Raw genomic sequence first — 25,214 nt, 5'->3', positions numbered from 1 at the left:
CTTTAAAGTGCAAACTACTAATATAGTAAGAAACACTTTTTATATTGACATTAGTTAAGTAGAGCAGAACCAGATGAACTAACAAGGAGTGAACAACGGTTCGAGTCATTGTACATCAAACACAGTGGTTGACAAAGGTTAGTTTGACTTTAGAAATAGACGCTGTCTTCATATCCAAGCGTAGACTATTCAGGTAAATTTAAATTTGCTTATGTAGTTTTAAACTGCTAAGGGTTCATCATTAAGGTCCTACAATGTGTGTTTTTCTGGGTGATTTACTCAGGGTCATTTGGAAATTTTCTGACTTACTCACTTTATCTGTGCGGACTTTGGCCGAGTTGCAGGTACATCGGTGACAGCGCCACCTTGAGGCGACGCCGCTAACTGAGCAGGCTAGCGAGCCGGTAGCTAACTGTTAGCCGGCTAACGTTAGCCCGACACGTCTACACTCAGCCCGCAGCTGCTGGAAACCACACACATGTTGAACTGCGGCTGGACGCAATGCTAGCTGCGAAAGGGGACCTGGCCGGCTGTTTTGTGCTTACGTATTGAGGTAAGCGCACACGCACATCGCTTTGACGCGTCTCCCGGAGCTTTTCTCCCGGCGTTTCCACTTTGTGTAAACTTTCCATATTTTGCAAACGTTAGCCAGGTCGCGTTAGCGGTTAGCTAGCGGCTAGCGCCTAGCCAAGTTTAAATAGACATCCTCATGTCTGGAAGCGCGCGTGCCGTCTGCCGTCTCATGCAAATTAAAAGCTCATTAGGATGTTCCTGACGCCCGTGTGGTTAGTTTCCGAGCCAGAACCCACACAAGGACAAGGAGCTGAGCATTGTGTTACTTTTAAATTGTGCCTATGACAAGACACTACAGGATGTCTCGTCTGCGGCTCCACAAAGTCAGCACCGCTGTTAGAACTTCAAGCCGCGGGCGCCTGGTTCTCCTGGGTCCCTGAGGGGAACCCCCTCCGTCATAGCGGCACCGAAGGAGAACTCGATCTGATCGCCTCAGAACACAGCCCCGACTGGACCCCAGAGGCTGAGCAACTGATTGAAGAATGTGCTGCCTGTAAAAGCCAGCTTTGACGTGTGTGTGTGTGTGTGTGTGTGTGTGTGTGTGTGTGTGTGTGTGTGACATCTAATGAGCCCGTTGTGTCGCTGACTGTCACGTCTTGCACTCAGAGGTGTTAGGACACAGTTCATGACTCAGACGCAGCACAAACCTCACTCTGGTCTAGAAAGTGGCTTTGATCGTTTCCACCTCCTAACGTGTTGTTCTAACGCCACATACGTGTCGCTGCTGGGTTCTTCGGGTTTTGCTTTGATGCACTAACTCGAACCCGTCTGTTGTAGGTTTTATTCTGTGGATGTTCTGTGGACGCTTTGATTCCCAGCTCCACATGTGGACGGGTCCAGCTGTGCTCTCTATATGAATCATAGTAGAATCATGACTGATTTTGTTGTCAGTGTGACACAGAACAGAGGCACATTTCAGTCACCTAGTTTTTATATCTGATTAATGAGTTTATTAGCTGTATTATGTTCTCATACGTGGGAATAACAAGCTACAGATTATAGTTCCTCTTTCTCTTCCATTTCGCACCAGCAGGCTCTGGTGGCTCTTAGTTCCCCTTTTCACATAGAAACAGTTAATTCTCTAACTGCAGGAATCCCCATTCAACTGCCAGAATCTATTACATCAGTGACTTTCTCTCATTCTCCTGAGCAACTTTGGCTTCCCTGGTTAACGTGCTCGGCCTTGTTGCGTTGCCCATTCAGGTGGAGAAAAGCAGCAGCTTTAATAATTACAGAGACTGTGTCAGAGCCAGACTTTTATTCTGTGTATAAGAAATGAATGGAGTGTGGCCCCTGTTTGTTTCAGCTGGAACACAGGGAATGGCCTTTTTTAGATAAGAGACAAATACGTAGACCGTATGTAATGTAACAGTGATCATATATAGAGTTGTGTTTAACAGCAGCTGCTAGCGTACGTGTGAGGAGTTGATGATGTCTCCGGTCCGAGTGGATCATATCTCGTGGCTGCAGCAGCCTGTGGTTTCCTTAAACTGTTGCCTGTGGTTCCATTAGTTCAGCGGTACAACGTTACTGGATGTGTTTTCTTCTGTGTCAGTCACTGTTGGGTTGGAAAACACGCCTCTGATTCTGACACCATGATACTAAAACCACACATTTACACTTCACATGTACTTGTACTTTCTAAAAGTATCACAAACTTGTGTCATTGCTTATTAATTGTGGTAATAAACTACAAGGAAATACTCATCTGCAGAGTGTGTTGCTTAACTAGAATTCTCCAGCGTGGCATGAATTTGTAAGTTGGAACCGCTGCTTCTAGTTTCCCTGTGCTCGTTTGAGTCAGTGCTGACGTTGTGCTCTATGACGCGCTAACGTTTGTGGGCCGGTTCTGGAAGCCCGTAATGATTTCAGACACATTCTGGGCATTTTCCAGATAATGACTCGGGCTTCACAAATGGATTTAACATCTCTTTGATGACATTAAAGGCAGGAACATGGTCAGTTGGGACAGAACAGTGAGACTTTACTAAGCACAAGATTGTTCCTCGGCTCCAAAGGTAGAACAGAGAGAGAGAGAGTAATTCATCCATCCATCACACTGAAATGATGATAATTAATCTGACACAATCCACACATTTATCCCCGGCTGGTCAGGACCCTTGTTTAGCAGCGCTTTGGATAATGAGGCCGCCTGCCCTGTCTGCTTTCACTTAGTCGTATCCACATCACAAACTCCAGATTCCCTTTGCAGCTTGAAGCACCAAGCGTGGTAATTCAAGGCAAATGCACCAAAGCCCTCACAGCTGGCTCTCAAAGCCGGACTCACTGTGGTGGAGACGCTCCGGCCAAGTGAGGGAAAGGTCACGGGCGCTGTGTAGGCACAAAATGTCAGACAGGTTGACAGCAGCATGAACCTCCTCCACTAATATGTTGTGGTCGTGAACACTCAGGCATTGAGGGTAAATATTAATATGTTGACTATGCAAAGGTTGCCACAGCTCAGCGGGACACAAGGGCTTTCGCTTTAGTATCATTAGCATCATCTGAATGTGGATTCAGGGATTTAGCTAATTGGATTTGCACGGCAGTTTAAACACATCAATTCATCCAACAGGTGATTTACAGTATTTGTGAGCAGCAGGTTGTGTCGTGGTACGTGTGGAGCTCCGACCAGATCACTGCTTAAATATTTGCATTTGTTGAAAGGTTTGCTATTAATAAAGTACATAAAGCCCGTGGTCTCAGGCGCTTGCTTCACTGACTGAGGGAAAGTACGACTACCTGCCGTCACAAAGCGGCGGCCGTCGTGGAGCAGACGGCTGCGTTCCCACCTTCTCAGCCTCATCCAGGCGTCTGCTTTGCATACAGAGACAAAATGAATGGCCTGTACAGTAGCCTGTATTTGAATGTACTTAAGACTCTGCAGGTTTGACTCACTACCACATTTGAATCTATGTTAATAAGTCACTGTACAACCCCATGTCCAGAAAAACACAAAACGCAAAGCAATAATTTGCAAGTAAACTGGAGACCAGTTGTTGGAGTTTTGCCCAGTTCACACCTTGATTACTGTTCAGCGGGCGGCTCTTCTCCTGGTGAGATAAAAAGAAGCTGTTGTCCGCTTGGGAGCAGATGCTGCTCTGAAACCAGGATGTAGGTTTCAGCTTCAAAGGTGCAGTTGTCAAAATGTTGTCAAATTCTGACCACAGAACAGTTTCACGTTACTGCTGACCTTATGAGAAGGTGGCATCACTCGTGCATCACGGCCCCATACGGCTTGTTCTTTCCATGACACACTATTATTATGAGGTTTATTATCTATTAAACATTCGATTGATTAGTTCATCTCATCTTTAGTGCACTGACTCATAAGTGAGCAAAGCCTCCAAACCCACATTTGGAGCTTATGGCGGAACTCCCAGATTTGAATGGGTGCAAATACGGTCATTACACAAATAAGATTTGGCAGGTTGTTAAAGGCTGGAGTTTGGGGTTGTGGAGGAAAAACAACACTGTGCATCCTTCAGGAAGGTTTGTCCTTTGTGCATCATCCACCCTGGTTGAGCTTTGCTTGTCTGGACCTATTTGCATTAGTGGGGATCTGTTCAAAGGAGCTGCTGAAGGAGAAGCGACAGCCTGCTCGCAGGCTCACGTTGATGCACAGGGAACAGAAATCTGCTGAATTCTCTGTAAAGGAAGAAAATGAAGCCTGCAGTTTCAGCTTCAAGAGTCTGGGTCCGTCCAGTTTTGGCCTCAGGTTCTTTGATTGTCATGGTTCTTTATAAGTCACTGGATTAACCCCTCGGACGACTGAGGAAGCACAGTACGTGTTCAGCCAGCGGGTGTCAGCAGTGGCAGGCGCAGCTCTGACCCAGTTAGCCAGTGACGCTCCCGCCTTTGAGTTGGGACCCAGTGGAGGGAATCAAAGGCCGACCTTCCGTTTGCCGGTTCATACAAAGCACATCGTCCGGTTCTAAGGCTGCTGATGCTTATTGTGTCTGCACGGTCAATGTTATAGGTACAATACATTTACTCACCATCTGGTTTTGGGTGTTGGAAACTTGTTTCATTCAAATTGAAAAATGAGCACCAGACGTAAACCAGGATAGCCTCAGTACAAAGATGTTCAGGGGGCGGTGGACATTAGCATAGCCTCAGCAGCACCGAGGCTTTGCTGCTTCACCAGCCACTCATCAGCATTCAGGTTCTTGCATTTTATAGCTCACACCTCATCAACACACTTGTGTAGACCTCCCCTCTGCTGCTCCCTCCACCTTCTTTATGCTTCTGCTGGTTTTTGTCTTGTTCTACGATGGCCACACTCCTATCACGCCTATTTTAGTTGCCTAGCAACCAGGAGGAGATGCTTTTTCGGGGTGGTACATGATGAAAGCGGGGGCAGGGGTAGGTGTGCGTTCTTCAGGAATAAATGTCTGTAGCAGTGGCCCTGAGACAAGGTGACGAAGAGCAGTTTAAATTACAGCATGCATTGAACAATAGTGTTGTTCCATTACTCGACGTCTGACTCACTTAAGGCCCCCGTCCACCTGGGCGTCACTGCTGTTATGGTAATGGCTTTTCCATCCTAATTAGTGTGGCACAGAGAACAACAGGCCACCGGTAACTGAACTGTGATTGAAGAGAATAAAAACGCTGAAGTTGATGGTTCACTCTGCTTCTCTGGAAGGTTGGGTGATGAAGTGATGCTCTCTCTCTTCAGCCTCAGCCAGTTGGAAACACATGTCTCATGGACCTCTGTGCTTCATTTAGAGAACTCTCAGTGCGCTGTGTGCACTTTACAAATGAAATGAAGTAAGTGAAGAGCATGTTGTTACTGTTGCATGCTTCAGCTGAAGCTGCATCAACCCAGGTGGGTGTGTGGCTGCAGAAATGACTCCTGCCTTGCTCAGCTCTTGTGATTATCAGAGCAGAACCGCAGCACTGGTCCTCAGCTCTTGTTCTCCATTCAGGTCATATCAACGCTGATCAGAGGCAGAAACTGTGAAAAGCTGAGCAGTGAATGTGATTATGTACAGTGTGGTAGTGTGTCAGGCTCATCACAGCTCCCAGAAGGGCATTGGAGATAGAGCCCCTGGTGTAATTAACAGGACCTCAGGAGACTCGCGTCTGCTGCAGCCTCGATAAACCTGCTTCTAAATAAATAATAATAATTAGATTTATCTGATATTTCCAGGACATTTCTAAGGAGCCTCTAAACTGAATCTGGTTCTGAATCTGCACAGGCTAAGTAATGTAACGAAAAAGTATAAAATCCCTTTGGCCACAAATATTTGATGATGCAGAGATATATATGATGAAGGACGACCTTGGGTGGAAAAGCAGAATCTGGTGACAACTGGCTGAGACACGAACTTCACAGGCCTCCATCAGCTGCAAGAACTAGTCCACATGCCGGTTTCACCCCATCTACTGTAGGACGCCGTTACATCCCAGCATGCACCACTGCTGGGACGGCTTATGTGTGTGTCTGCACTTAAGGCTGCATCGTCCAGTCTTCATTAAAGTTTTACTGTGTGCATCAGTAATGGGCCTCATCACCTGCAGCAGAATCTGCATCCTGGCGAGGCTTTTTTGCTTTGGCTTTGGGTTTGCAGGTTCCTCGTGGATTTGGAGTGTAGACTCGTCTGTATGGACGATGATGAGCAGCTGAGTGTCGTAGCGGCAGGTAAACGCAGCGCTCTGCTTCACACCCGGCTCCTTCCAGCATCTCTGTTCCTAGCGGCTGTAGATGCAGGGTTTTGATTGGCCCGCCTCCACTCTCTCCCTCCTCCCCCTCCACATCTCTTTATCTGTCCCCTCTCTTCATTCTCCTTTTCCTGTCACTTCTTCATCCCCTTTCCTCTCGGTGCCTCCTCTGCTCCGGCCCGTTTCTCCTCTCACTCCATTTCTCTTGCAGGACCTTCTTTCCTTCCATCTCCTTTTCTCTCCCGTCTGCAGCTTCACTTGGTCTTTTTGCAGCTCTCTCTCTCTCCCCCTCCGTCTTGACGTCACTCTCTGTTTGCATAGCTATTGTCTTCACAGCGGCGGCAGCGGCTCCTCACCAGACGTGTAGTTTTTACCTCCCCCCTTCTCTCCTCCTCTCCCCGGGAAATCCTCTCTCTCCCCCTCTCCTCCTTTTCTGTCCTCATTAGTAAATCCTACTGTGGAATGAGGAGCGAGAGAGTGACGCGGATAAGACGGAGGATACAGAGATGCTATAGCTAGCAACGAGCCCGTCGTCCGTGTCTGGATTTAAACACACTTTGCCTGTGAAGGACTGCTTTTTGTTTCATGTAGTTATTGATCCAATCATTCAGGCGCCTCCAGGATTTTTGTCTGGACTAACTGAGCGTGTGCGTGGAAGCGGTGGCAGATAGCGGAGCTGGGGCATCTGGCTGTCTGCGAGGCAGCGACGGCCGGCTGGCTGCATTGTGTTGCTTTGATGACCCCTGCTGTGTAGCTGCCTGCTCATCAACCTCCCCTCTCTCTGTCTCTCTCCCGCTCTCTGTCACCCTCCCCTTTCTCACTCCTCTCTTCCTCCTTCTCCTCCTCTCTCCATCACAGCTCCCGGCCCAGCCATGTTCGGCACAGAGTCCTCATGTAAGTACCATCACCATCCTCCCACCTCCTGCGTTTGTCCATGTATGTTTGTGTGTGTGTTTTATTTGAGGGAGAGGGGCAGAGCTCTCCTTTCCTGCATCTCTCCCCTCCTCTCTCTTGTTCCTGTTTTGCCTCCATGGTTGCTGGTGGCAGATTGCATGGGGAGAAATCTGGGATCTACCATTTTAGCACGGAGGGTTGTCACTACAAGCTAGCTGTTCACGCGGCGCTCGCTGCCCGACGTGCATTCTCTCACTCTCTGCCTATATATGTATGTCAGTGTGTATCTCCCATCTCTGTGTATTTCCTCTTCTTGTGCAGTGGTTTTCTGGCTGGATGCTGTTGAGGTGTTTGTCTGTGCGTGCGTGTGTGTGTGCGTGAGTGAGTGAGCTTGTCAAAAGATGGACGCTTTAGCGGTGGCTGCACGGCTTCCAGACGCATCACCTCTCCGCCGCTTGTCTCCGGCTCAGTCAGGCTGATCAGGTGGAAGCTGCGGCGAACCGCTGTACGTGTGCACGTGTGGGCTCCGTGCACTCCTTAGCCTGCCTCTCAGAGCAGGTGACGTCTGCCCAGCCTCCTGCTGGGGCCCGGACAGCGACGGGCTCCACACCTGCTCGCGCCTCGTGTGAGTCTGAGCCCAGCTAATTGATTGTGTCAAGGCCGCACAGCGAGAGCCAGGAGCAACTTATGTTTTCCTACGTCAGATCAGAGCTGACACGCAGCACAGACTGTGGCGCGTTAGCATCCTGCCTGTTACCGGAAGCAGAGCTGTCACAGGCCACTTCTCAGCCGACGACTCGCGAGGAACCTGCGTTCAGGAAGCGAGTGGACGGCGGCCCGACCCGGGTCACCTTCCACCAAAGCCTGGCTGAGGTGGTGTCTCTGTGGTTTGAGGTCGTTTGAGGGTCAGAGTTGATGCAGTGCTGGAGCGACTCAGCTTGTCCTCAGTGTTTTCAACCTGCTTTGTCTTTAGAGGTCACATTGGAGAAGTTCACTGTTTTGATTATTTGCTGTGCTGCTGAGTTGTTATTGTGCCCCATGCAGTTTGATACAGTTAGAAAATCCAGACTGTGCTGTGTTTAAAAAACCTACACAGACAGAGAAGTACAGTCTGTGCCAATGAGCAACATTTCACAGGATCCGATTTAAAAGATTGGATAAGTGCTCGGCGTTTGTTGAACCACTCAGAGGTTCGGTGAGAAGCGCTTTTATAGGCTACTCTGTTGGAATTGCTTTGCTAGGAAACGACCTGAGTCCACTTTTATTTATAAGCAGCAAACAGAGCATCTGCGGCCTCCGCAACCAGAAAGCAGCTCTAGAAGGTCTAGTTGAGACGGAGAACGCAGAGGATGCTGTGTGAAGTGCCCCTATGTTTCATCTCTGCTCATCTTATGTTTTTACCAGTGCGTTCAGGTGAGGTGAAATGGGGCCGACCTGTCTCCACCTGTCTAACGAGGGGCGGTGGGGAGGGAGGAGCAGCTAGCATCACTGGCCCCAGTGTCAGAACATCAGCCACCGCACATGTGCTGGGTTGATGCAGGTTGCATTTAGTTTCCAGACTTCTCCTTTATCCTGTATTACAGAGGTTGATGAGCAGGAAATTAAAGATGTGTGCAATAAGTTTACATTTAACTAAAATGGAGGACACCACTCGCATTCTCCGAGGTGGCATTACACTTTGCTTCTACCCAAAGGCGTATTGATTGTATTTTTCTTTAGTCATTTAATAGAAGAGTGACAGAAGGTGAGTTAGGGGAAGTGAATAACGCATCACTAAAACTCCACCATGGATTCACACCAGCAGTTTGAAGTTGAGTTAAATGCACCTCGGCCCATTCAGTCGCTGCTGCAGCTTCAGGGCTATTGATTGTCAGATTGTCCTAGAGGAACACAGATCTGTGATGAAGTGCAGTGATAGCAGGTTACCACACTTTGAACGGAGCAGGGCCGTCTGTTCATATGTGGTGGAATGCTGAGCATGCAGGTTAAAACCCCATGTGAAGGAAAGCCTAGAAGACGTGTTATTTATGGACTTAGTTTAGCAGCTCTTGTGTTTTTTATCCTGTCAGATCTAATGTCCTGAACATTACAGTGAGTCGTCACACATAGAAACACAGAGCAGTGAGGACAAGCTTGTTAATTAAAGTCTTAGTTTAACAAATAATCCAGGTGAATTAGTATATTTTTGAACACAAAACCAATGAATCAGAAATTTGACTTGAGTAATAAAATTGACAAAATCGGAAGCTTGTAAAGCTTCATAGGTTGACAGGAAAATGACCTGATGAGTAAAGAAGTGCTGACTGAGGGAACATGATGCTGTGTTCACACTTGAGGCATGAAGAAGCCACGAGACGCTGCAGGTGAGGATCATCGTTCAGCTCAGTTTGAACTGTTGTTACCTGAACTGACTGCTCGTATTATTCATCCTCATCTACACGGTCGGTGCCATTGCTCTCCCTGGCATCAGCAGGATTTTATCAGTTACATCATTGTGTGTGTGTGTGTGTGTGTGTGTGAGATACTGTTATTTCCTGACGTGATGTGAGTGTATGTACAGTTCAGAGCAATCAATAACTTCTACTGTTACACGCATATTGGAAAGGCCTGAAATGTAAAGGAAGACTGTGGTGGAAGCTGTTTCTGTGAAGGTGAATGTGAGACCGTTTGTTTGAGGATGAGCTCAGGGAAGAAGTGGAGGCAGGTTTTGATGGAGGACCAAACCCAGGTCAAACCTGCCCAGGTTTGACCTGGGTGCTTTCATCAGTGGCCGTCATGGTGATGTTTGTCCTCACATCCTCCTCCAGCGCAGGGAGGAGGCGACAGCTTCTTATTGTCCAGGAGCAGAACAAGGTGCTCACTGAAAATGGCCAGTTCAATCATCCAAACGCTGCTCCGATGGCAACCAGCTGTCTCTGTTGCTGTGGTAACCCTCGTAAGAGTGATCAGGTTTCTGTGGTAACTGCTGACTTTGGCTATTTTTGTCTCCTGAGCTCTTTGTTGGCTGGAAGTTAAACAAGCCAACAGGAGGCTTGTTTATGATAACGGCATCTTTAATGGATCTGATCTGACCTCCGACTCTAAACCTTCACACAATAGGCGCATTTCACATAAACTAACATTGTGTCAAACAGAAATAACTGAGGTCTATCTGCAGGACACAGTTCAGTGTGGATAAAAGCAAACTTTGGTTGGTGACACGAGTGACAGCTTCTTTAAGGACTTGACTGAGGAGCCTGTTTGTCCTTTGCTGGTGATGAAATAAACAATTCACGCCAATGTTTATCTGCTGCTTCACCAGAGGATGATTTGAGCCAAAAGGAATTTTATAACCAGCGGTTGTCGCCGTAGAAACCATGGAGCAGCTTTTTGCATTCGTTCATTCTTTTCTTTTAAATCTCAGCTACTAGTGATGGATTTCTGGCATCTGCAGCATCTTTCAGACTGACCATACATGGTTCTGAAGCTGGTTGCAAAGCTCCTTCTATTGGGACCAGCTCCCGGGCCATTAGCCGCTGCCATCCATAACCTCAGCAGTGCACAGCCCGTGCCAACAGTAACAGAGTTGAGACCCTTAACTTTTAATGATCACAGGCTCGGACGGGACCAAAGGGAGGGGGAGCATTCTGGCCCTCCTCAATTTAATCACTAGGGATATTTCTATATTTTTTATGACTAGTATTTTATGTGGCTGAACATGTGAACTGAAGCCATTTCTGGAATTTCTGATTTTCAACAAAATAAACTGCAAACAAAAAGAACATCCAGAGAATGTTCTTATAGACGTCTGACTCCAGCTGCCTCTGGTGCCTCTATCATAAACCTTTAGTACAATCATCACCTTTCTGACAGCTATAACCTAAAACCTGGGTAGAATTAAGGGGAGAGCTGCTGTTTTGGATCCAACAGAGTGGAATCAGGGCTTTGCAATTAGCGAGGTCCCCTCGAAAAGAGGAGGTCTGACGGCTCAGGACGGCTCACGGACTCTTTTGTCAGAGTCCAGCAGATTAGTCAGACACTGAGTGGGTGAGGAGGGGAATGAAAACAGCAGCGTTCCCGGTGAACTCCTTCAGTCCTAATCATTACATGTGCTTGGCTCCTGGTGGGCAGCCTGCATGAAAAGGACTGAATATGATTAACACTCCAGGCTGCGTGCTGTGGACAGAATATCATTTGGCTGATGCAGGCCTTTCTGCTTGGACAGCATTTAATAGTGGATTTAAGGGCCAGGCCCTGATGGAGTTACAACAAAAGCAGAGCTTGCGATTTGAAAAACCCGTCTCCTGACGGAACAAAGACGCTGTGTAATTTCTCTGTTCAGTCGCTGTTCAAATTATAGCTCAGCCATGAAAGAGGAATAAATTACAGACGGTCATTAAACGGTATTTACTGTTTTTGTGCTGTCATCACGTTGGTGTTTTTACTCTAACAACCAGCGTGCAGCTGTTTGTCAGCTTCTGGTAGCAGGAAGTGGAAAACACCTGGATGGGAACGCGCCGTGATGAGCCATCGCAGTAATGAGGATCATTTAGCACGACTTCACTCTGAAGGAGCCGCTCTTAAAGCATCGTCTTCCTTTTACTGCTGATCTCAGCAGAGTTCGGTCTGGGCTCTAGTTGGCGCCGTTGGCTGAGGAGCAGGTCCTCACGCGGCGCCTGGTGAAAACGCGCATTCGTCTTGTGGATCTTCAAGGAAGTGCAGTGACAACTGAATGGGTTCATGGGATCTCGCGGAGTAAATCAGCGCATTTGTCATCATCATGTTCAAAGCGGTAACGTGGAGCTGCAGCTAACCTTGTCAGCCATTTAATTTCACCGGGCTCTTTTCCATCCGCTGAGCTCAAGAAGGAAGGGAGGTGCTGCTGAGGGGCTCTGGAGCAAGGCACGCTCGCCAGGGGCAGTCACGCGATGCTGGGAAGGAACGTGTTAGTTTGCACCGATGTTAAGATCTAATGCACAAACACACACATTAGGACTGAAGTCGTCAGAACTGCCCGGGTTTTAAATCTGCACCAGGCAGCCTCCATTCTCCTGTAAGGTCATTTGGGGGTTGTCATGGTTACCTCAGCAGGAAGAAACTAAGGAGCACCCTGCCCCCAACCCACCTTCATTAAAATCCATGGTATTGATTGGCTGGTGTGGTGTCCACCCCCCCCTCCCCCAGCCCCACGCTTTGCTGGGTTTCCAGAGGGAGAGCAGGACGGAGCTGGAGCACAATTGTGTTGGGCTGCTGTCACTCACAGGCAGCAGCCAATCATGGAACAGCAGAACATGTGCTCTATGAACGACGGCCGGCCGCTCCTCACACTGCTGCATGCATGTGGAGCGGCCGGGGGGAGACGTCTGCACTGCTTCAGGGAATGGAGGGTGAGTGAAGCCCCGCTGCTGCATGTGGTCAGAACCTGTACGCTGGTTCTGATCCGCCCGCTGCAGACGGCCTTTGTGTTTCGTACAGCAGGCGGCCCTGTGCGTTTGGTATTGATATTCATGAAGTGGACGCTTTGCTCAGCACGTGGGCGAAGGCCTGCTGTGTGTGTGTGTGTGTGTGTGTGTGTGTGTGTGTGTGTGTGTGTGTGTGTGTGTGTGTGTGTGTGTGTGTGTGTGTGTGTGTGTGTGTGTGTGTGTGTGTGTGTGTGTGTGTACGTGTGTGTACGTGTGTGTACGTGTGTGTGTGTGGTGTGTGTGTGTGTACGTGTGTGTACGTGTGTGTGTTGCTCGTGGTAATAATTCAAAGTAGAAGCTCGTCTGACTGATCGTTTCAGGCGTCACTGCCTCCAGCACGTCTTCGTTTCTGCGTGTACCTGTCTGTTCCAGCAGGTGAAGCAGACGCATAAATGGGTTGCTTGACTGTCAAATGAGCCACTTCATTAATGCCAAATTTCAAAGATGGCGCCGTTACCACGGTTTCTGGCGTTTCTACAGATTCAGGCCGTTGTTGCTCTCCGTTCTACACAATGAAAGCGTTAACACATTCTGCTCTTGCAGCCATTTTTCTTTATTGTCAAACTGTTTCAGTTCCAAGGAGATAATTCTACCCTGAATTCATGTACTTCTCAAGAAGTGGAAAGGAAATAGGACTTGAAGGAGTTGAAACGAAATAGAAATATTTCTAGTGAAATTAGATTTCCTTTATTTTAAATAAGGAATGTTTGCTGATCATTTCTGTCCTGCTGCGCAGGACAGATTTGGGGTTTATGGCTTTAGCAGCTTTTATTGTATCACAGCTAGTGGTTCCCTGCACAGATGGCTGGAGGGATGCAGGGCTTCTTGTGTTTGAGTCATAAATAGACTCAAGTATTGATGAGTCTGGTTTTATACAGCAGATCAGATTCTTCTTCTACTTGCAGGTACGTTTCACCTCCACACATGTAGCAGCTTCACAGCCTCATGAGCCGGCGTCCAGGAGCCTCCAGCTCGCCTCTCCTGTCACACATGGCTGCTAATTGTGATGTTTGAGGCTGGCGTACCTTAAGCTGGGGTCCACTGTCAGGACACGGCGTCTATCACTACATTTTCTTCTAAACTACCTCTGAAGCTTGAAAGTTGCCACCAGCCTTTCGCGTGTCATTGTATGTTTAGGCATCTGCTTCCTCATTCCGCTCAGGCAGCAGTCTGCAGACTGTCCCCTCCTAAAGGTCACGTCTCCCGTTGTCTCCTGTGACATTTAGTCTGTCTGTCAGACCTCATCCCTTCAATTCATCCCATCAGCCTCCTGATGTATCGCTCTCCCACTCCTTTAGTAGCGACAGAAACTGGAACAAAAGACGAAAGAGGGAACGTTTCATTTGTGAAAATGGTCCTTTTCATGCTTTTCTTTGACACATTAGGTTTATTTTCATATATTTTATACAAGATGTTATGAGATAGGACACAGTAACAACAGTTACAACAAATCACATAAAGGCCATGTCCACAAACAAGAACATAAAGTTATTCCTTATAAAAAAACTGCAGCAAGTATCTTTTATGTAAAATACTTTTTTGCTATTGTTTGCTGTAAAACTTGGTTAAACACAGTAAACTGTAATTGTCAGTTGTCAGTTGTTGGGTTTTAGTTAAATCTACTGGATTGATCTCAGGTGATTGAGTGCGATGAATGATTTCAGACTGGATCTGTTCACACTGAACCACTGTAAATACATTGGATGTCAATTCTGGCCGAGTTCATTGACTGTGACCAGTGTGAGCCTGCAGCAGCATCCTCTCTTCAGCGCCGCTGACAGCAGCTGCTGGGCCGCTTTGACCACAGACCTGTGCTTTCTGCAGAATGAGAGCCTCCACTTCCAGCCATGAATAGCTGTGTGTGCGACTGGGGCCCGTCTGAGAGGAGGCCTTGTCCCACCCTCTGCCTCTGCTGTGGACACGTCCCGGTGCAGCTGTGATTGAGCTGTGACTGCGCAGACCAAGGCTGCAGGTCAATGTGCACTTACTTCCACTGCACCAGTCGGTGGATTTGTTTCAGCACCTGTTAATTTTCCTAAACGGATCATTACTCGGATGCCGTCTGTTTGAACAATGACAAACATCTCTGGTCTTAAAACCAAAGGCTGCAGCTAACAAGCCACTGTCATGATGGATTGAATTGAAAACAGAGAGCAGATGGTCAGGAGGCACCACAAGCGGCGTTTGATGCAACGCACTCTTAAATGGAATATAGAAATGCGTTTCCACTCGGCCCAGATGTGTGACCGCGGCAGCAGCTCGACTGATACGCAACATTAACTCTGAGTTGTAATTTTCCACTTGATAGGATCAGATCTAACGGAAGCCTGGCGCTGCTGTCGAGGGACTGAGGGGTGAAATGAGCTGGCGTTTGGGCTGGAAGGCTCCTGGTTGGTTAAAACTACACTTTATATAGTTTATTAGTCACTTGGGGAATAACATGGCAGCAGTTTAATGGCACGTCCTTCGTTCATAGTCTGTCACCGATGAGACTGATTAGAGGCGTCGTTACCTCATTGGTTGAGGTGTGGTTAAATCCAGGCTCTGAGGATGCGGAGCCTCCGTCATCCAGGGAACCTGAAGCAGCATGCGGTGGAAGCTGAAGCAGCTGCAGCTGAAGCAGCATGCGGTGGAAGCTGAAGCAGCTGCAGCTGAAGCTGAAGCTGCTGAAGCTGAAGCAGCTGAAGCTGAAGCTGCTGAAGCTGAAGCAGCTGAAGCTGAAGCTGCAGCTAAAGCTAAAGCTGAAGCTAAAGCTGAAGCTGAATCTGAAGCAGCTGAAGCTGAAGCTAAAGCTGAAGCTAAAGCTGAAGCTGAAGCTAAAGCTGAAGCTGAATCTGAAGCAGCTGAAGCTGAAGCTGAATCTGAAGCAGCTGAAGCTAAAGCTGAAGCTGAAGCAGCTGAAGCTGAAGCAGCTGAAGATGAAGCAGCTGCAGCAGCGCCTCTGGTCGGGCGCATGTCGTTGTTGTGAGCAGTAACCTCCCCACTGCGGGACTATTAAAGGTTTTCTTATCTCATCTTATGTTGTGTCTTTTCTCTAAAACGCTTCATGTCTCTGAACTGCACAAATGTGAATGTGATGTTTCTCCTCGTGTTCTTGGCTCCGTCGTCGTGTCTCTGTTTTCTGTGATTGTTTCCAGCGTTTGTTTCCTCTGAACCGGCCGTTCTCCGTGTATCTAACCCATCTGTCCTCTTCTCCTTTGCAGTAAGCATGTTTCTCAACACCCTGACACCCAAGTTTTACGTGGCTCTGACGGGCACTTCCTCCCTCATATCAGGACTTATACTGGTAAGACGCCATTTATCTGTTTATTTCATAGATATGAGATACTAAGTCATTTGTGCTTCCTGTGTGATTTGCATGTGGTTGATTTTCTACATAATCTGAAGCTTTTAGTCCAAGCTGTCTCTCTTGGTCGTTTGTTAGGTCTATAATTACACATTCAGAGGAGCAGGGAGGTCATCTATCCTCATTTGGTCGTCACGAGCTACAGCCTATTTCCCTCTGGTCTTATTACACTGAATGTTGTAGTCGATTCTAACGCTGCTTTCGTGGATGTGGATGAAGGCTGGTGGTTTGGCCTGAGCCGTGACTGGATCCGTGGTGCCGACCTCCTGCTGCTCTACACAGGCTGAAGGGTTGTGTTCATGGCTTCTCTGAGATGATGGCAGGGTTTAATTAGAAATGGGAAGGCTGAAGACGCAGAGAGGTGCTGCGTTGGAGCTGTCTGCAGGACGTCTGCTGGTTGCTCTGTGCTTTATTAGCTTGTCTTAATTAACGCTCTCCCTCCTCCCTGTGGACTCGTGGCCCGGCTCACGGACGGCCCCCAGTTTGGCGCTCGCGCTCGCTGATCCTATTTCTATAATGGTAATCGATGCTGGTGTCACAGGCTGGGAGTTTTTTCCACTCAGTAATTGTAGATAAACATAAGTTGTGTACTAGTGTGTGAGCCCCAGGGCAGACAGCAGAGCGGGGCTGTGAAAGTAAATGGACCTCAGGGTGGCGGCGGAGCAGCGGCTCAGCTGGGCCGGACTGGAGTTCTGCCTCGTTCTGGGCCAGACTGGAGTTCTGCCTCTTTCTGGGCCGGTCCGGAGTTGTAGGCAATGTAGAGGTTCCAAACTCCTACAGGTCACATGGGCGCTAGTAGCCAAGCAATGATCTTTGTCGTGATGAAGATGAGCAGCTGAAACGCCAAGATTAGACAGAACTGACAGTAGATGCTCATTTGCAAAGGTCTGAAAACGAAATGCATAAAGTGTTTAATGAAAGGTTTGTGAAATTTGAACCAGCTGAAGATTCTCTCCTTGTTTTCTCTCTTTCAGATCTTTGAGTGGTGGTATTTCAGAAAATACGGGACCTCGTTCATAGAGCAGGTGTCTGTGAGTCACCTTCGCCCCCTGCTGGGAGGCGTTGATAGCAGCACCCCCAGCAACTCCAACAGCACCAATGGAGAGGCCGACTCCAGTCGGCAGAGTGTGTCGGGTAAGAGCCCGTACGTGATGGACGTGACCGCCTTCACCCAATAGGTTTAACACAGCAGCAGCTCGGAGCCCTGCTAAACCCAGGAGGTTCTGTAGATGTTCTGTATCCAGCAGCCGATCTGTGTAAAGTGTCATAGCATGCGGATGCTTCAGCTCCTCCAGACGCTTGTTAAATGTTGTTCCGCTGCTTTTTTGGCTGAACCGTTCCCTCGATTGCGACGTATAAAACCCATGTCCTGGTGCAGATATTTTTAGTATCGGCATCAATAAAACGATGAGGGATCCTGCGCTCACGTGCTCAGGCCGGCGACTGACACCAGCCAGGCTTCATGTTTGTTCTGAGGAGTTTCAGGCCTGTTTCCTGTCACTCGTGCTCCAGATGAGGAGGCTCCGCGTCGACTTGGCCCTTGACTCTGTTGTCTCTGTCTCCCTCCTGCAGAATGTAAAGTGTGGAGAAATCCGCTGAATTTATTTCGGGGAGCTGAATACAATCGGTGAGTGACAGCTGGGCTCCCTGCATGTGAAAGGCCTCGGCCGGTGTTTCCCTGCAGGAATCCTGGAGCTTTCTCCTTCTCAGCCTCTGATCTCTGGTCTCAGCCTCTCGCGTCTCTTTGCTGCCTTTGTTTTGTCTTGATCTGTGTTTGCTTTTGTTGTGTTTCTCTCATCTGACTTGCTTTTCTCGTGACCGATCTTGTCTTTTGTTCCTTCGTCTTCCCCACATGTTTTTTTCAGACTTTTATTTTTGCGCTCTCTGTCTTCAACGTTTTTCCTTTATCATCTTTTTGATGTCTCTGCCTTTTGTTCCTCTTATTGAGTCGGCCTCCACGCTCCCATTCCTCACGCTGTGATTATCTCATCTTTCTCTGTACCTGTCAGCCCACACGCTGAGCTTCATCTGAACTGAGGCCAGAGTCAAGTAGTTTCCATGAGTCAGCACAGCCCCGACTGCTTTACTATCGGAGCAGTATCTAACGTCATTTCCCTTCTTCATGCCGTCGTTCCATCCTCTCCTTCGTTCTTTGTCTTTCTGACACCGGTACCACTAACGTGTCTCACTGTGCTGGTGTCCAGGTATACGTGGGTAACGGGTCGAGAGCCGCTGACATATTACGACATGAACTTGTCGGCACAAGACCACCAGACGTTCTTCACCTGCGACTCAGACCACCTCCGGCCTGCCGACGCCAGTGAGGAGCCGCGCCTTCACTCACGCAGCCGCCTGTTTCCTTGTGTGCTGATGTGGTGTGTGATGTTCTCGTGTGTTTGTCACGCAGTCATGCAGAAAGCGTGGAGGGAGAGGAACCCACAGGCTCGCATCTCTGCAGCACACGAAGCTCTGGAGCTCGAAGAGTGAGTCCGTTCAGATTCACATGAATCATTATAATCATTCAAACAGCCTCAGAGCCTTAATAAGTGGACGTTTAGACCTTAATCATTCAAAGGAACAGAACTTTCCCTAAATCGGTTCTTCACTGAAATGACTGCTGCCTCACAGACACCCCTCATTTCATCTGGAGTTGAACTTTCTCAAGGGCACGGCCACAGGACAAACCTCCCTAGAACGTTAAGAGATTTTAACATACATTAATGGTCATAATGAATGTAACATAAGATACGGGAGAAGATGTTACATGTACATTTAATATTTGATGCCTCCAGTACTTAAACATTGAGATGATGGGACGTGACTCAGCACTTAGTTCAGTGAACAGTTTCTGGATATTTCAGATCTCAATATGTTGTTGACCTACTTTCTGTACCACCAAACAGCTCTAATCATTTTAAAATGATAAAGTTTATGCAGAACTTTTGTCAAGCAATCAGCACTTTTAGTTGAGTTGAGTCTAAACGCAGCGTGGTACAAACTGAAAGACTGGAAACTTGAGCTTTTGTTGTGTGGGACAGATGGCGTCTCATCACAGATTGGGCCTCTGGGTAACTGCATCTTTCATACGGCAACACATGACAACTCCACTTGTTTCCGTGTCAGCGTAGTTTATTTTTAGCAGCGTCTGTGGCTACAAAGGAGGTGCAGAGAAACTGCAGTAGCGTCGCAAGTCGCTCCTCGCCGGTACGAAGGTTGCGACAACAGGCTGAGGTGAAGGCGGCGGCCGCCGTTCTGCGTTTGCTAGTGAGCGAACGGATCCAGAGGGAAACCACACTAACACAAGCCTTGTTGTTCACGCCCCATAGCTGTGCGACAGCCTACATCCTCCTGGCGGAGGAGGAGGCCACCACCATCATGGAGGCCGAGCGCTTGTTCAAGCAGGCGCTGAAGGCTGGAGAGAGCTGCTACCGCCGCAGCCAGCAGCTGCAGCATCACGGGACGCAGTACGAGGCCCAGCACAGTAAGTGCCCAGCACCCCCACGTTGGAACGGCGGCCCCACGGGCCAGGCCGCCGTTCCAACGTGTGTGTCTCCCCCAGGACGGGACACCAACGTGCTGGTGTACATCAAGAGGAGACTGGCCATGTGCTCCAGGAAGCTGGGCCGAACACGGGAGGCCGTGAAAATGATGAGGGATGTGAGTACGCGCGCCCGACGCTGCGAGCCAGCGCTCGCTGCGATTCCACGGCTGCAGCTCCCGAGTGCTGACTGTGCATCTGTCACCCCCTGCCCGGTTTTACATGTAACAACAGTTGTGTGTTTTCCAGTTAATGAAGGAGTTCCCTCTCCTCAGTATGTTCAACATCCACGAGAACCTGCTGGAGTCGCTACTAGAGCTCCAGAACTATGCCGACGTCCAGGCTGTTCTGGCCAAGTATGACGGTGAGACGCGCATGTACAGACACGCACACAAACACAGAAACAAACGCACGCACACACGCAGAGAAACAAACAAACACACACACACACACACACACACACACACACACACACACACAGGTTCCGGTACTGGTGGTACCGCTCAGTAGAACAACAGCTCCTGCTATTGAAGCCGGGCTCATTGTTGCTGTTGCCGTGGGGGCAGCTGCAGCCACCCTCCACTAACCCCTCCCCTCCTCTCTCCACAGATATTAGCTTACCCAAATCTGCAACAATATGCTACACAGCAGCCTTGCTCAAAGCCAGGGCGGTGTCAGACAAGTGAGTATTGCTTTCTTCACCCTCAGTGTGTTAAAGAGTTTAAAGTAGAGCCGATAGGAGCCGCGATGTGAATGGGACGACAGGCTGTAGTACCTGAGGCTCAGCACTGCTCTGGCTCTGGAACCGGAGCCGAGGGGTCGATCAGCGAGTGAGGGCTGAGACGGGGGGCTCCTCAGGCTCCTCAGGCTCCCGGGGTCCGGGCCCACATTCACAGCGTACAATAATACCAGGCAGATTCACAGCTTGTCCCTGTTCATGTGACAGACCAAAGATGAGCTGTCGGCATGACAACAGTTTCAATTTCAGCACTGAGCTGCATTTTAGGTGTAATGTCACCACTTACATCTCTATGAGCTGATCTAATGCAGAGCAGCCAGTCTTTATTCTGCTCACGAGTGAGTTGATCTGTGTGTGTGTGTGTGTGTGTGTGTACGTCAGGTTCTCCCCAGAGGCAGCGTCCAGACGAGGGCTGAGCACAGCGGAGATGAACGCAGTAGAAGCCATTCACAGAGCGGTGGAGTTCAACCCCCACGTCCCCAAAGTGAGAGCGGCACCGACGCCCCCCCCCACACTGTACCTCCTCGCTGAACATGTGTAAACCCTCCTCCTCCTCCTCCTCCTCAGTATCTGCTGGAGATGAAGAGTCTGATTCTCCCTCCAGAGCACATCCTGAAGCGAGGCGACAGCGAGGCCATCGCCTACGCCTTCTTCCACCTGCAGCACTGGAAACGGGTGGAGGGGGCGCTCAACCTGCTGCACTGCACCTGGGAGGGTAGTGAGTACACAGTAAAACCCACGCTGCTGCACCAATGGCTCCGCGCTGCGTTTTCAGCCTGATCAGCTCCTCGTCTCTGTGTGCAGCCTTCAGAATGATCCCGTATCCCCTGGAGAAGGGTCACCTGTTCTACCCCTACCCCATCTGCACAGAGACGGCCGACAGGGAGCTGCTACCCAGTAAGAGCCGCCCGACGCGCTCTGCTGCAGCGCTGGTGTCGCTGGCACCTGAACTCACGTGGCTTGTGTGTGTGTCCCATGTGGAAGCAGTGTTTCACGAGGTGTCAGTTTACCCCAAGAAGGAGCTGCCCTTCTTCATCCTCTTCACGGCCGGCCTCTGCTCCTTCACCGCCATGTTGGCTCTGCTCACGCACCAGTTTCCTGAGCTCATGGGAGTGTTTGCTAAAGCGGTGAGTGAACGCATGCGCGGTTTCACCAAACCAGGAGAAACTGCACGTTTTCTCTGCCCTGAAGCTTCTATTTGCAGTTGAAACTCTTCGCTGCTTGTTTATTATTCAATAGAACACTGAGATGATGAGAATCCAGATAAAAGTGGAAAAGCTCTGTTGATTTGTAGCAGCACGTCCAGTAAATCTCTGGTGTCACGTTTAGTCTTAATACTACAGATTTCTTGAGGATTTTATCCTCAGCACCTTCAAAACTTATTTCCCATTAATTCCGTTACCTGGAGCTAAACGGCTGAAGGTTCTGGTTCATCCAGGTCCCGTTCATCTCAGGCCTGGAGTTACACACAACTACTTGTCTAAAGTCGCCTTTGATGCTTAAACGCGTCGGTTCAGTCACGTTTAATTGATTTGTGGGTTTTAGACATTTATTGTGAATGCGTGCTCTCGCTGTGCTCATACACTGGTTTCAACCCGCTCCCTTCTTTGTGGCTGCAGTTTCTCAGCACGCTGTTTGCTCCTCTGAACTTCATCATGGAGAAGGTGGAGAGCATCCTGCCGTCCAGCCTCTGGCACCAACTCACCCGCATCTGACCTCCGACCCAACTGGACCAGACAACAGAACCAGGAGCTGACCACCACCCAGACAGAAACAGCTGAACTGAAACTCAGAACGCTGCATTGGACGGGACTGACGCACCTTTGTGCCAAGATCCAGGAGCTCAAAGCAAACGGAACACGAGGACGGCGGCAAGAACCGTGAGAACGGGAAGAAAACAGAGGAATCCAGATTTGGGTTTGACTTTATTTGTTTGCATTATTTTGGGTTTTCAATCATTTAAAGCTGTTCTTTTGTTGTACAGAGAGAGGTGATCGGTTGCCATCATTAAAACGTGAAAAAGACAAAAAAATACAATAAAGGACTTTTTGTGTATTGCTGCAAACCGGCTTCTTGCCCCCAGTTTGATTCATACGCGCTGCAGCTGGAGTGCTTTGGTAAGTCTCAGTCCAGATGTTGGAAAAGCAGCGCAAGTTCGGAATCCCAGGTCTGCAGAATGAAGACTGTTCACATCAGGGCTGGATCACCCAGAGATGATCAGAAGCCCGAGGACCTTCAGGGCGGGTTTGAATGGGACGAGCTGAGTTTGTGCTGTCACTGCCATGCGTTGGTTGGAGGTTGAACGATAACGGAGCAGATGCAGACGGTTCTGTTTGTGCCGCTGTGTCTGAGGAGATTCTGCTCAGTCTCGGTTCTGCAGGAGCCCAAAGTGGGAGTGAAAGAGGAACCCTCTGCCTCTAGCGTTCTACATGCTCAGCTGGTGTTCTACGCTGTCTGGATATTTACGTGCAGCAGAGCTAAAGGAAAACTACAGACACCCAAACGTGGACAGAAGCTACTGGCCGATACATGAAGCACGCGCTGGCGCCTGGCGTCGGGCCGGAGTGGAACCGGCAGCCGTGGAGCAGGGGTCCTCACGTCTGGCTCTTGCAGGTGTGCACGTCCACCTGCTGGTGGCAGTCGCGGCAGTGCACGGCGCAGCACCACTGGAACTTGCACTCGCACTTGGTGGTTCTGCTGAGCCGCGCCGTGTCGTAGCCGCGGCCGCAGCACAGGACCTCGCAGCTGTCGGCGCCGCGCGCCGTGCGGTTGCACACGCGGCCTGCGGTCCCCACGGAGCCTGGGGGGAGAGGGGGGGGGGGGCAGCATCAGACGCCAACTCTTGACCAACAACGATTTTTCTGGCATCAAATGTCCTCAGAACTGGGGATTTGGGCCAATGGAGAAAATACAGAACTGAAGGAAGTTAAAACTTACCGTTTCCAGGTTGTCCAAAAATGAGGCCCAGTCTGTTTAGAAGCTGAAGGAATGCAGACTGACTGGCCTGTTATTAGTTACCATCCAGTGAAAGAAACGAGGTAAAAGCACCGGGTCCAGCGTTTAACGGCTTGGATTTGAAACCTTAAAGGAATATTGGAGATGCTGCTGGAATGTGAGCTGGCAGATGATGAGCCGCCGCTGGGCCAATCACAGCTTTATGGGTGACGGCGCAGAGATGAGAGATTGATGACAGAAGCCGTCAGGCTGCAGCCCCGCTCTTCATCAGCTGTTCATTTCTGCAGTCTCCCTCTGATCTCCCCCCTCCCCCCCTCCCTCGCTAGCCCCGCACCGCAGCCACCAGCGTTCAACGCTTCACCTTTAAACTGCCTTCATCATCAATCAGTCGCACGCCTGCTGATCCCCCCACGTCTGCATCCAGGCCGAGGGGCTGCTGGGAAGAGGAAGCGGGACACGTGCAGCCACACCGGACGAGCATCGCGTTTGAAAAACACCACGCGGCTTCAAGTACGGTCTCGACTTTTTGGTGGAATTCGCCGGTGTTTACGTTCTGCTTCGCTCCGTGTGCGTTTGTGTGTCTACGCGCCGTCTCCGCTCTTTCCCTCGGCGGGTAATGTGTCTGGGCACGAGCGGCGGCTCCGTCCCCCTGGCGGCGCGCCCGCCCGCCTGTCATCCGCGGTATGCCGCTCCGCCGGGTGACGTCACGGCCAGAGTCGTCCTCGCCGCGGCTGCTTATTGAGTCAAGATGAGGGGGCGCCGAGAGACGAGCGCGGCACCCGAGCCTCTGGGCCGCGGGAAATTGATTTCACACTCTGAGGAGGGGCCGCCTCCCCGTGCGCGCGCGCGCTCACAGCGTGTTTCCACGGCGACCGAGGGGGAGTTTCATCACACGCTGAGGAGACGCGAACAGAGAGGCCGCACGTGATGATGGGGCTCCTAACAGCTGATTACTAACGTCCAGCGTCACTTCAAATGTGTGGATGTGATTCTCGCTGGTTTTATTGGACGTTCATCTGTTGGTTGAATTTAAGACGAGCAGGAGTTCATAATAACGCGTCCCTGAACATCTGCTCACATCAGTTCCTTCCTCAGTACCCGCTCAAACGTATTTTTACAGTAATGCAGCCTTAACGTGTCTCTCACATTTACTCTTCAACCGCTTCGTTTTGCATCTGATCCGACGCCCAGTCATTTGAACGGTTCCAGCTGATAAAGACTCGGTGGTGTGAGCGCTCTGATATACGGCCCTTTGACGCCTAATCGCGCCCTGAGGCCTGCGTGTGCGTGTTCTCTGTGATTTATGTGTCGTGCTAAGGTTTCAGCCTTGGCTCTGAAACTGGGTGACATCTGATCCTAGATCAGACACCAAGCTTCTCTTGAAACACAAACGTTGTCCTGCACACACTTAGTGTCCTGTTGCAGAGCTTCATACAGATGTGGCTGAAGGGGTTTGAGGTTCAGAACAACCTAAATACACGTTGAGACTCGTCTCCCGTTTCCACAGACGCTGAGGTAGAAGACGATCAGGGCAGCGAAATAGCGCCACAATAAAAAAAAAACTGATTTATGATTTTAACGCTAACGCAGAACCAAAAGGAGCATTAATTTACGCGTTTGAAGCCAAAACTGCAGCCACATCTGTATGAAAATAAGAGTCCATCATTTCATAACCGTAACTGGACCTTACCCGAGTCCTGGTTCCGGACGCAGTAGTCGGGCGAGTCCTCGGAGTAAACCAGGTCGTTCTTGCTGGGTCGTTTGAAGTGCGCGTGTGCCGCCGTGAAGCCGGTTCCGTACTGGTTAACGGCCACCTGCACGGCGCCGTTGTACCTCTTGCGAAGGTGGTCCCCGGTTCGGCGGAAGTCGGCCATGGCCGACCAGCAGGTCCGGACGCTGCACGAGCCGCTGACGCCGTGGCATTTGCACTGCAGGGTCATGAAGCGCTTCACCGCCTGGACAGAACCGGGAGCGTGAGCGTCAGTGGCGCGCGCCCACGCGCCGCCGCCGCCCGTCCACCGCGCGCACGCGCGCTCACCTTCCTGCCCGCCTGGTTGTTGT

General features: G+C 49.8%; 2 protein-coding genes across 12 annotated transcripts in view; one reads left to right on the top strand and one right to left on the bottom strand.

The window, feature by feature from the left end:
* The first annotated feature begins 412 nt into the window (after nt 1-412).
* Nucleotides 413-22,263, top strand: LOC114857524 (suppressor of tumorigenicity 7 protein homolog). 8 transcript variants are annotated; one of them, XM_029154082.3, is made up of 16 exons: nt 413-553; nt 7,099-7,134; nt 15,779-15,861; nt 16,896-17,055; nt 17,494-17,548; nt 18,126-18,241; nt 18,329-18,404; nt 19,248-19,402; nt 19,481-19,578; nt 19,709-19,823; nt 20,069-20,141; nt 20,580-20,682; nt 20,766-20,916; nt 21,003-21,095; nt 21,183-21,325; nt 21,818-22,263. In XM_029154082.3, exons 2-16 carry the CDS (start codon nt 7,113-7,115, stop codon nt 21,911-21,913), a joined length of 1,539 nt encoding a protein of 512 aa, XP_029009915.1. In that variant the 5' UTR covers nt 413-553; nt 7,099-7,112; the 3' UTR covers nt 21,914-22,263. The 8 variants fall into 8 exon arrangements, with proteins under 8 accessions (XP_029009915.1, XP_029009917.1, XP_029009916.1 ...); XM_029154084.3 differs by lacking the exon at nt 7,099-7,134 and having other exon boundaries at nt 419-553; XM_029154083.3 differs by lacking the exon at nt 413-553 and having other exon boundaries at nt 6,370-7,134; nt 21,186-21,325.
* wnt2 (wingless-type MMTV integration site family member 2) overlaps nt 13,124-25,214 on the bottom strand; it is a 16,830-nt gene continuing 4,739 nt past the window's right edge. Inside the window, exons 3-6 of one of the 4 annotated variants that reach the window (XR_008695004.1) lie at nt 25,192-25,214; nt 24,844-25,108; nt 23,136-23,279; nt 22,865-22,998 (exon numbers count right to left, since the gene is read on the bottom strand). The exon at nt 25,192-25,214 is cut by the window's right edge and continues 255 nt beyond it. Coding sequence is in view for 3 of the 4 variants with exons in the window: in XM_029154118.1 (XP_029009951.1) it covers nt 22,793-22,998; nt 24,844-25,108; nt 25,192-25,214 (494 nt within the window). In the remaining variant the exon portion in view is untranslated. The other 3 variants (XM_041071041.1, XM_029154118.1, XM_055509892.1) reach the window with 3 other exon arrangements.

Source organism: Betta splendens, chromosome 6 (genome assembly GCF_900634795.4).
Source record: "Betta splendens chromosome 6, fBetSpl5.4, whole genome shotgun sequence".
NCBI lineage: Eukaryota > Metazoa > Chordata > Actinopteri > Anabantiformes > Osphronemidae > Betta > Betta splendens.
This window is presented reverse-complemented; position numbering and strand designations above follow the sequence as displayed.